The 12453-nt window shown below is 37.6% G+C and overlaps 1 protein-coding gene across 3 annotated transcripts in view; it reads right to left on the bottom strand.

The window, feature by feature from the left end:
- The window catches only part of tenm4 (teneurin transmembrane protein 4), a 212380-nt gene that overhangs the window by 80274 nt on the left and 119653 nt on the right, over positions 1-12453 (bottom strand). For all 3 annotated transcript variants that reach the window (XM_055028139.1, XM_055028140.1, XM_055028141.1), the window contains 3 exons: positions 11268-11482; positions 7519-7729; positions 882-983 (listed from right to left, as the gene is read on the bottom strand). In XM_055028139.1, coding sequence (XP_054884114.1) covers positions 882-983; positions 7519-7729; positions 11268-11482 — 528 coding nt within the window. The remainder of the gene's footprint in view (positions 1-881; positions 984-7518; positions 7730-11267; positions 11483-12453) is intronic.

Genomic DNA, 12453 nt, shown 5'->3' with positions numbered 1-12453 from the left:
CAACATAGCTAACTTTACCTAAAACCCTAACACTTTCACGCTTACCTAATGGACAATGCTGCGCTAGCATAAGTTAATATGCTATTATTAAAAATGGAAAATAATCTGAATGGTATTTTCAATTGAAAGTAAGAGGAAGTGAAATATGCTTTAGAGAACATGATGGTTTATGTTATCAAAATAGAATATTAGAGAAGTTTATAAACTACAGCCTAGCAGAAATTATAATCTTGTGTAGTTAATAGCTGAAAGTTTTGATATTTGAATATTACAAAAGTATTTAAAGGCCAAAAGACATAAAACAAATCTGTTACCAGCAAAGGAAAACACCATTATACTCCAAGTTTAGAAGTTGGGAAATTTAGGCAAGGTGATGTTTTCTTCAAGACATAACTTGACTTATGAAGAGGAGGGGCTAAGAAAATGTGATTTCTGTGTCACATTGCGATACTACAAGCAAACAGTATGTCAACGAGGATTCTTCCACATTAAAATACAAAAAAATTATAAACCACAAAACTGCACCAGTACTTTTGAGAAACATCTAGGGATGCCAATACTGATAGTTTTGTGGATTTTTCCCTCCGAAACTAAACAGAGCTCTTAATTTTAAAGCACTAAATATAAAACTAATTAAACAAAAACAATTTTAGCCAGGTTCTACGTGAATCTGCTTGTGCGATACGCTCTTTTCTAGCAGAGACAGAAGCAGGAATAAATAATTTGGTCTTGATTTGTAATATGTGAATTACAGTTAAATGTTACAATAAGATAAAATTACTTTCCCCCAAGCATAAAAGCCATAAATGAGATTATTATAGTGACCTAAAATATGTCTGAATGATGGGAATAAATATGAACTATGAGAGAAAATGACTCACCTCGCCCACAGTCGGGCCCTTTGAATCCTAAAAAGCAATGGCACGTTCCAGAAACACAGTCACCATTTCCAAAGCAGTTACTGGGACAGTCATCAATGGATTCTACAAGAGAGCAATCAAGAGATTTTCTGAGTAACATGATTTGAAAAAAATAGAAAATTTCATGCCACTCATTTCCTTCTGCTGATTATTTCCCTTTGCTAATGACAGTGATGAGAACACGCTCCATCAGCCCCGACGTTTATATTTCACTGCATGCAACTTGTTTGAGTGTTACTTATGTTCCACACAAATGGGCTGATTCATGGGCAGGGAGAACAAGTAGTGATTACTTACGCCTGGACCGAAATGACAAATCATTCCAGTTCTCAAAATTTCCAAATTACCCAAATGTTGAAAAGACCAACATTAGCAACATTTGATAATCCTAATTTGAAGCACTGATTGCAAAATGAGGTCAGCGACTGTGAAACCTGCACGTTTTCATTCCAGTGCTTTGTGTCTTTGTTCTGCTGTCAGGGAAGGTATTTACAGAAATTGTGAGAAAGCTGAAAAGAACACTTTGTATTCCTTCTCTGTCAATACATCAAGTACTGTAGTCTTTAAATGCAACATGTAAATTAAAATTCCACAGGGACCCGAGAATTTCTTCCTTGGCATCTTGTCTAATTGTAGTTGGACTGCAATCAAACGAGTAATTTACAGCAGACTCATAATAATTCATGCTAAATAGATCATTTTCAAAGCAGTTAATAGTAACTTTCAAACTATGCAGCGAGTCAAGAACGTAGCTGATGAATAAACTTTACATTCTAAAATAAAGATTACCCTGAGTTTTAGTCAAACTACCAATGATAGTGATTATGAAAATGGACTTAAATCCTTGTATAGGTTTCCTTTATGCCACTGCACAGCAGGAGTGTGTGTGAAGAATAAGTCTAGAGGATTTTCTTTTTCCCTTTAATATGTCACTGGTACTCTTTTCAAATGAAATTGATGTCAATCTAACCCTGTTTTTAACCCTTTAAAACAGACTGAATATTTCAGGTGTTTTAGATTATTAGTAGCCCATTTTTTTAAAAGAAACACTCTTGTAAGTGGAATTTGCATTACTTTGTGAAAAATCTACATTCAGGGTTTCTACAGTCAGTGTCAGAATTCCATATTTTTCAAAATTTGAAGTTTTCAGCATCTCAGGAAAGTCGGTAACTGAAAAAGTAAAATTCATTCCACAAAGGTTTAGAGTGGATTCATGGCAAAAACTTTCTGAGGTATTTTTATGTAAACAGTATTGTGTCACAGACTGCCAAGACACCTTAAATCTGCAGTAGTTGTCATGCCAGGCCAATGGTGCTATGATTATAAAATGACCTCAAAATGTGCATGCTCATTCTTCGTTGCCTCGCAGGTCCATTGTTTTGTACGATGGTTCAGTTTTAGTTACAACCATCTGGAGTGCAAGTTGAAGACCAAGTGAAGGACATCATCAATGAAATGAAAGTGGTGAACAGTATAGCTCAACATAAAGGCTGTATTCATTTCAATGGAAAGAAAACAAAGCCAAGTCAAAATTATTTTTCCTAAACATCTCTAAAAAGTATTTTATTTGTCTCTCAAATTATGTACAATATATTGCCTAAAAACATTTACTCCAGCGCTGTACTCTGACACTTCCTTTATTAGAAACAAGACCAAGCAGTGATCTCCAACGACAGCAGCACAGGCCAGAAACATGATGCTCAGCGAATTAAGTCTGAAATGGTTCTGAAAAACTATCCAATCTTGTCCACTGCCTGCAGGCAGCACGAACTCTAGGGCTAAAACTTATTGAACAAAGATTCCCTTGTACTACACAAAAAGTAAGAAACGCGAGCCAAGGATTCAGCTTCCCGGTACCCCAGAGAGTCAATCATCACTAAGGATGCAATGGAAGGCAGGGGGAAAAAGACAAAGAGAGAGGGGGAGGAAGATACAAGCTGACCAGAGAAGCATTGTAAAGACAGGGAGGAGGGGCCCGTTGTATTAATGTGCTGTCGGCTTCCCTATGCCACGTTGGGTTAGCTAAGAGATGAAGGGAACACTATCCTCTGGTGTGGCAGAAGCACTCTGAGGTTTGGTTGGTTGTTGATGGCCTCCAACCAAACTAAGTACACAAAGAGGTCAAGAATTTTTTCACAAAGCCAAAAACACCAGCAGCATCTTCAGGCCACAATGGTCATGGTTACAAAAATTAAATACGGTGATTGCATTTGCTCAAAATGAGAAATTCCTACTTGTCATTACAAAAATAAGATTCGAGATGCCGTTCAAAAGTAATTAGAACCTTTGTACTTTTTCATATTGTCTTATTTTACAACCACAAACTTGGACTATTTTTGACTGTATTTCATAACAGAAAAAGCAGTATATTTTAAAAAAGGGAGAAAATATATCACAATTTTTATATTTCCTAACAAAATCTAGAAGAGAACTATTGCATGCATTTGTATTCCTTTCCCCTTGCAACAAGGCTTCATAGTGCTACTTTTGGCTGCATTTACTGCTGCAAGTCTTTTAGAGTATTTCTTTCAACTTTGATCTCCTACCCTGTCTCTGCTGAAGAAAACATTCCCCACAGCATGATAAAATCACCACCATTTTGCAAAGATGAATTGGTAAACGCAGGGTTTTATTTTTTAACACAAATTGCATTTTGCATTAAGTCCAAAAGAAAAGAGTAGGCTAAGACCTTTTTAGGATATGTCTCGCTGCGTCTGTACCCAGCAGTCTTCAAATCCTACCCCAGATTCTCAATTGCAATTAGTTAAAAACAAAATCAGTTCATACTTTGATTTTGTGCAACTTTGTGTTGGTCTATCGAATAAAATCCTAATAAAATACCTTAGAGATGGGGTATAATGTAAAATAAACTCTTTCTTTAGCTTTATATCATGTTATAATGTTATTCCCTCATTAAACACATTCTTGGGGTCTAACCTTTGCTCTCATAAGGTGACACCTATTGTGACAAAGCTCCACCTCGGAGCTTGTGTCTCCATACAAAGTCATTTTAAGTCTTACTTGCCTAAGAATGATTGTGAATGGCATAATGAGAATCACTGTTGTGACAGCATCCTGAAAGCAGAGTGCCAGGAAGAGTAGGAGCTTCTTAAAGAGACAAAGGCCAAATTATGTTTGATTCTGCAGCATTTTAATAAAGGTAACAGTTACTTGTCTGTGCCATAAAATGGCACAATGTTCCTAGAAAGTCTCTAACACTGCTCCTTTTAAAATTTGTGTTGGTTTGTGAAAAAGTGTGAAAAAGTTCAAGGTGAGTAAACAAGCCACTGTAGCTTTACACAGGTGTTATTTCTAATCAGCTAAAATAATTATCTGGGAACAGCCTGCATCAGGATGTATCTGATTATGCACATCTCTATGCTAAACACCATATAACCTGTCATACCTGTACTGTGCTGTGCTCTTATTTTGAAAGCTGGCACAGTTTAGCAGATTACTCAGTGCCCACGTCTGTTGGCTGTGATTCCTCTGAGAGCGAGGAAGGGAGGCCATGAATATCTCTTAGCCACACACTCGACATAGGCCAACGCATAAATCACGGATTCAAGCTGAGCTTCATTGAAATTCATTACCCTTCATATCATGGGAGCTAACTATTGTGAGTCTCTGCAGTCAGCGAGGACAGAGCTGGGTTCAGGAGCTGCCGGTTTAATCAGCAACTTGCCACGGTCTCAGAGGACGCTCAACACCTTTGAAAGATGGCAGGCAGTAGACAGAAAGAACCTCAGCGACGGAGTGAGTCAAGGTAAAAAGACAGACACTGCTGCTGGGTTTTACTTCTTTTGCTTTCCCCAGATGTGGAGCACAAAAGCATGTCTGGCACAAGCAAGCAAGGACAAATGGCTTCAGGTACCAGAGGGTTGCAACACAAAACATTCACCAGAACATATTTTAACCCAGATTAAAGGCATTCTGTTACTCAAATAAACAGGTAAACTTTGTCGTGTGACATTTTTTGGTTCCTCACTTGACATTACATCATATAAAAATCGTTCTTGTATTAGGTTAGTTAGAATAACCAAATTATGTTGATATGCTAAACCCTAGAAATGTCCATGCATGTCCTTAGTGTTTGTCTTTAAAATGCATAACATCGGTTTTGGCCATGATTAGTTTTGATCTTTATCCACAGGTATTGTGACAGAGCTGGTCAGATTTATAGTCCACCTCAGTCACACACAACTTTTCAGCTATGCTGACCCATTTTTTTTTTATGGGACTGATATCTGGGCTTTTATATAGCTATTTTAAATCACTGACTTGAGTTATTTTGTAATTTGGCAGTATGCTTAGAGTCATTGTCCTTTTGGAAGACCCATTGGTGCCCTAGCATAGTGCCTGATGCTTTTATATTCTTCAATATTTATACATAATGTATCTTCTTCATGATACCATCAAATTTATAAAATGCTCCAGTCTATCCTGCAGATAAGCACCGACACACAACATGATGCTTCTCCCACTAACAGATGGTGTTCTGAAGGCTGCAAGCTTCTTCGTTTTTACTCCAAATCTCCAAATGTAATGATGGTCTGCATAGCCAAAGAGTTGATTTTTTGTTTCTTAAGACCACCATTCAAAAAAACATTTATAATTGTTTGAACAGAACATGGCACCTTAAGCCATCTGGAAATTACACCCCAGGATGAACCAGAAGTCTGGTAACTCTTGATATCTTTCATGAAATCTTTGGATTTCCCCAGGAAGTAGTTTGTTTGAAGTGATACAACATTAAAATGCATGTACAGCGGTGCCTAAAATTAACTGAAAGCTATTAAATAAGGCTAATCATAGGCTTACAAATACATGACATTACCATCTGGACTTCTCAAAATTGTTTAACGCAGGGGTATTATGAGCTTTATATTATGTTATTATTGTTCCTACAACAAAAAGGAAGACAAGAGTCTGAAAAGGTAGCAGCACCTTAAAGAGACAAAAGCCCAATTGTAATGCATCAAATTGCAAAGCCAAATTTCTTCTAATTTGTGTTTGCTATGTACAACATTTTTATAACACCTAAAGGCAACATATTTATTTATTGTGCAACAAAATGGCGCTACGTGTTTGGAAAATACACAATACTGTCCTTTTAAAAGCATGTGTACTTATAAAAATAAAGAAAGTAATTCCAAAATTGTGCTTTTCTGCCTTTTAGAAAATAGAAAAAAGGGCTATTTCTAACTGACCGAAAACAGGTCCATTTCAGTCTTATTTAATGTCAGAGAGTGATGAAAAAAAGGATACCTGCTTTCAAGTGTGTGTTTTGTTATGGTGGTAGACAGCAAGAAAAGCTTCCATTTAATGCATGTAAAGAGCAAAAGGTTGTAAAACGACACTTTTTTTTTTCCCACCCAGTGCTGCGAGAGACAACTAAAATAATTTCACCGTGAGTGTCTTTTTAAACAATGCTGCTTCTGTTTCACTGTCTGCCTGTTCTGGATATTGCACACATATATTTCTATACCTGTGCAGTTCCATTTGAAGGTCAACTCCATCCCTCCACAGCTCAATACGATTCAGGCAGGCGGTGGATTCAATTTCTGCTGAAGGGCACTTAACCGGTGACCCATTTTAGAAGGGCCCCTCTGCCTCCCTCTGAGCTCCCGTGAGCAGATCAGCTCCTACACAAATGAACAGAGCCAGGATTCTTGCTCCGACTATCTCTGCCCCACCCAATCCGACGTACTGAATACTTTATCTTGCTGTGTTTTCTCTGATGCAAACCACAGGAGGGCTTTGCGCGCATCCAGTCAAGAAGAACTAAGCAAAAGCAAACACGGCGCTCTTCCTTCCCTCCCTTTCTCGTGTCGTATCATATTTTAAGCATTAAATTACAGTTGTTGTTAGAACAGCAGGAGGGGCGCAGTGCATCTCCTGCTCGTCTTCACTCGAGGACAGCCTCTCATCGATCTGCTGCCTGGCACAGCCACTGTCACATATGGACCGTGGCCCGAGAGCTTTTAATTAAAGAGCATGTGAGAACAGCTCCCAGCTGCCATGCCTGTGAAAGTCGACACCTCGGGCCCTCTCACACCTTGCTTGATACAGCCGCACTAATCAAAGGCGCTTAAGGGAGAACAAAGAGCGACGTACAAAACGGAGTCACCTCCACAAAGAAGGACATGCGTGCGTAACGCAGTTGTGTGCCACTCTGGAGTCAGAGCACAGGAATATCGTTCTGTCTTTGATATATGGTAAGCAGATGGAAATTGGAGCAAAGCGTGATCAAAAAATGGGGACTTGCAGGAGGGGACAATCATACTTTGAATTGTATGCAAATGTTTCCCAGACGCTGGACCCCTGATTCGCTTGGAAGACACTCAGGCTAATGAGGATATTAAGATCTCTCAACGCCCTTCTCAGTGGCTTGGCGGGATCGCACTGATGTCCTGATTTTGTAATATTCTGTTTCACCTTGATTAACCCACACTCTCCGCAGCCACTGAATCTAGCTGTATCGCTTACTTTTGCCCCAGTTCTGCACTGTTTGCTGCAGGGTGCTACAGGCTGGTATTATAGGGATTAGAGATAGCTATTACAGGTTTCATTAGCAGGCCAAGCCTGCGGCACTCACCTATGGCACTGGTGAAGAAGGAAACGGTTTCGGTTTCCTTCCCGTCGTTGTAGACTGCCAGGTGCCAGATGCCCGAGTCCATGTACTGGATAAAGCCTGTGTCGTGTGTGGTGATTGGTACGAGGCTCCGCTGCAGAGCTGCAGGCCCCTCCAGACTGTGAACATCCTGGGCCAGGAGCCGCCGCCCATCCAACAGCTCTACAAAGTCAAACTACAGACAGAAAGTGAGAATGAACTGATGGATGAACCACAGACATGCCATTAGGAGTGACACATGAGACTCCAGTGCTTTCAGCCCCTCTTTATAGCAGAGCATCATTTGGTCTGCATGCGTAACTCATCATCTTTCCAGAGGAGACTGAGTTAAGCCTTGACACAGCTCAGCTGGATGGGCTGTGATAATTTCATAGTCCAAATATCTGACATGAAAGTCTTGTTTGAAATTATTAAACTCAAAAACGGAAAGCTGAGAAAATTAAATGTAAAGTTAGTGTTTACCAAATAACATCTGCTCTGATATGCTTCATATCAGTGGAGAGTCAATGAATACCAATGAGGCAGCATTTCGTTTTCATCCGCAAAATGAAAGGAATTCTGACTCGTGTGCTCAGTCTTTGGATGAATACTCGACTCTGGATTATTTTCTCTGAAGTGAAAATGGAGGGGGAAAAAAGACCAGCCTGATTTTTCTACTGAAAAAAAAAAGAAAAAAAGTTACATTGGACATTAGCGAAAACAAAAATCATGCTATGTGCAATTTGCTGAACTCATGTTGCATTCAGAGCAGAAATGTAAAGTCTGCAAGGCAAGATATCAGAAATGACTAATACAATGCACATTTCATTCTGTACAACACATAGATAGAAAATTAGTGAAAAGAAAAATCTTCTTCTCTTGGCTCATGAGTCCAGCCTCTTTGTGATTCATTGATGGTACGGAACCTGAAAGAAAATTGCCATAACTTCCTTTTGCAACAAAGTCGGTGATTCATAATGCAACAGATATTTATAAGGCGTTTGTATTCATGACACACTCCAACATGGTTCGTCCTTTTTTAAACAATATTCCAATTTGTTTTCTCTGAATGAAAAAAAAAATGGAAAAAGAAAAAGAATCTTATATTGTGTGGCCATGATTGTAAATTGTTTCACAGCGCGGCATTTATAATTCATCCCTGACTGTATAAAAAAAGAAAAACTCAGCACTAGTGCAGGAAATTCTTAAATATATCACCACTAAACTGACAGGACATTTTAAGCCCTGTTTTTATAGCATCGCAGGGTTCCTACAAATTTACATTTTAAAGTTCAACACTTTTCCAGACCAATTTTTCTAGCAGTATGAAGAAAATTCTGTGAAATCTGAATGCAAAAAATCATCATGTTTTGTTTTAATAGCTCTGTGTTCAACAGACCATACAACAGAATGCTGAAGCTCATTTCAGTTTCATCAGACTAGTATTATGTCACAGCTTTTCTGGTTTCTGTATTAACTTAATGTTGTATTTGAAAGTCGAACACTTAAATATTTTTTTTTGTCATAAAAAAATAAATGGGACTTTTTCCAATCACAAATCAGGATCTCTGATAATTTTATGATACATACAAAAAAGGTAGTCATATTGCTGCATTTGCCCTTAAATCCTCATTTAAATATACCGTATATATTTTACATAGCTTAAACTTTTAGCAAAGACCTTGTGGCAGCAAATACATGTGGAATGTACAATTTATGTCTTCTGAATTAATGTGCACTTAAAGTGAACATGGCTTTTGGCCTTAGTCAAAAACCAGAGTTTGACTCTAAGTCAGGCTGTGGTGTGAAAGTTACAACTATGGTTCACAAAATGAAGTATCAGTGGAATTTGACATTTTGTAATATTGCAAAGAAATTCTGTCTTCTATTTGTAAATTAAGTGTGGATGAAAACATTCATGACAGTGAACCCCAAATCAAATATCAGATGACAGTTAACATAAGAATCTGGAGCAAACTCAACTGTCTTCCAATTTGAAATTTGAATATTACTAAAAGTACAGTGTCTGTCTAGAAGTCAGACTTCATGGGGTCATTCTGTTTATATTCTTAAGAAAAATGGAATCCAGATTTAAGCTTCGTCTTTCAACCAGCTATGCATTGTCAACAAATTACCACTTAGCTAAACCGTTCTCTTTTTCTCTCTTTAAAAGAGGTCATACGGGTCCAGCTAAAGAATCTCATAATTTAAAAGCAAAGTTAATTTTTAGCAATTTTATTTCATAACCTAAGAAGCAACCTGAGTGGGGAAAAAAATAAAAATGCATGTTTGAAATTCAAATACCATCAGCATGAAGGGAAATTTTATGTCCGATATGAACTGCATATCGTACAGAACTTTGACATCCGATTTAGATTCTGAGATCAGAGTTGGTGGCATTAATTTGGAAGTTTTAAAATGCAACTTTTACAAATTACCACTTAGCTAAACTGTTCTTTCGCTCTTAAAGAGGTCATACAGTTCCAGCTTAAAAACCTCATAATTTAAAAGCAAAGTTAACTTTTAGCAATTTTATTTTATAACCTAAGAAGCAACCTGAGTGGGTAAAAAAGTAATAATGCATATTTGAAAGTCAAATACCACCAGCATAAAGGGAAACTTTATGTCCTATATGAACTGCAAATGGTACAGAACTTTGAAATCCAATTTAGATTCTGAGGTCATAGTTGGTGACGTTAACTTGGAAGTTTTAAAATGCAACTTTTAAGTAAAAAAGCAACATGCAATTAATCTGCACACTTTAACTGCTAACGTGTTCATGAATAGCTTCAAAAACTAATCCACAACAGTTTTCCAGCAGAGCCCCAATTGGTCCAATTTGAGCTGTTCTTCATTTAAAAGAAATTGTGCAAATTAAATATAGCTTCTGTGAAGCAACCAAACAAGCAATAGTGAAGCATGTAGTAAAGAAATTTGGAGGTTCGATGTAAAAAGTAAGATGTCGTCAGCAGATATGGACACAAAAACCAAACTGTGCAAAAACAAAACAAACTTGCCAACAACTAAATTAAATAGTTGACTAGGGCTAAATCCATACAAAGATGAAAATGGTAAATTTGCATCAGTGATTAAGAGAAAATGTGCATCCAAATGACTGGCAACAGCACCAATGAAAACAGTCTGTTTGGTTTGCTGGGCTAATTGGTGGAAGTGAACAACGTAAAAACAACAAACATGAGTAAATAAGTCAGGTAACGTAAACAGCAACATGGCAGACATAGTTCTCCTTGAGAAGTTGGTGCTCATGGTTACGGGGGAGCAGTAAAATTCAACTGTAACAACCAAAACAAAGCCAATATTAGTATCAGCTTAAATGTAATACCGAACCGCACCATGTTTGTTATTTGTTGGACAGATGGTGGTTTGACGTTATTGTAAAAACGAAGCCACCATTTTCAGATTTTTTCACTCTGGAACTGGAATGCCAACCATGTCTGAATTGTTTAAGAGAATAATTTTTATTTTTAGCACACTGAATCACAAGAAACAGATATAAACCATATAAGACGTGATCAGTATCAAGAAAAAAAAGCATTCAGGTAACCAAGGCCTACCCAAATTTGCAAATGATAAAATTAAATTCCATACTTTTCTGCTTATTATGCAGACTTTTTCAGTCAGCATACTAAGCACATTTACAAAACTTGCAAACAAAAGATACTGCAAAAAATACAATAGAAATTACATTTTATGAGTATTTTAATATTTCCCACCTGTGTATGTGACGGAGGAAGGCCTCTTCTTCCATATATTCCAACTAAGGCATCTTTGCTGAGTGAAACGTTAAACTTTAGGTACATAGGATGATCAATGAAGACCTGGGATCTCCAGAAGATACCAGGAGGAATCTGCTGGGCGACCTTGCGTCCCACGTCAATCTCCCCCGTATCTATATAGCTGTCATCCGGGAACAAGCTGTCCAATTTGCCTGCAATGCACACAGAGTTAATCGGTCAAAGAGATCACATCATTAATCCAGAGAGCAGAGGAGCGGTGAGGTTTGGTCTGCGGAGGCAAGGGTCTGACCATATCACAGACATTTAATCATATTGCTGACAGCCAGAGAAAAAAAATTTATATAATGAATGATCTTTCTGACCACTGACAGTGATTACCAGTTACACAGGAGAGAAGAGGGTATATAAGTGAGAAAGATCTGACTGAATTTCATTTTATACAGTGCCTTGCAAACAGTGTCATACCCTTAGAACCTTTGAACTTTCTCAGCATAACTGTGGTATGAAAGAAACACTCCATGGTTCTTAATTACTTTTGATCTTTAAAAAGTGTGACAGCATTCCAGAGTAAAAACTCTGGAGAACTACATTTTGCTGCAATTGCAGCTACAAGATTTGTAGGCTGTTTATCAGCTTTGTTCATTCAGAGACTGAAATTGTTGCCTGTTCCTCATTACCAACCACTTCAAGCTTTGTCATATTAAATGGAAAATCTTACCACAGATTCTCAGTTAGATCTAGAGTCTGAAAAATTTATATGATTTGATGAAATCCATTATATTGTACCTCTGACTGCATGTTAAGGATTCTATCCTGCTGGAAGATGAATGTCAACTCCAAGTCTACCCTCTATTCATCTTCCTATTAAAGCTGTAAAAGGGAGATCTGAGAAAACCATTGAATAGCCTGAAAATTTTAACAGGGTTGTTTCTGACCAAGGGTGTTTTTCTGCAAATGGCAACAGGAGCTATGAGAGGAGGCAGAGCAGCTTTTTTTGTAGATTATTTGTCTCATATTCTATTCTCAGTACATTTTTATTGAACATGAAAAAAAAAATCTATATATATTTTTTATGAAAATGAAAAACTCAAGCTGAAGCTGTCGCCACCAATTTAACACTGACACGATGGTGTTTTGTAGATGTTTTTCCTGATGTATTTTC

The sequence above is a fragment of the Poeciliopsis prolifica genome, unplaced genomic scaffold, assembly GCF_027474105.1.
Source record: "Poeciliopsis prolifica strain line A6 unplaced genomic scaffold, Auburn_PproV2 SCAFFOLD004, whole genome shotgun sequence".
Taxonomy (NCBI): Eukaryota; Metazoa; Chordata; class Actinopteri; order Cyprinodontiformes; family Poeciliidae; genus Poeciliopsis; species Poeciliopsis prolifica.
This window is presented reverse-complemented; position numbering and strand designations above follow the sequence as displayed.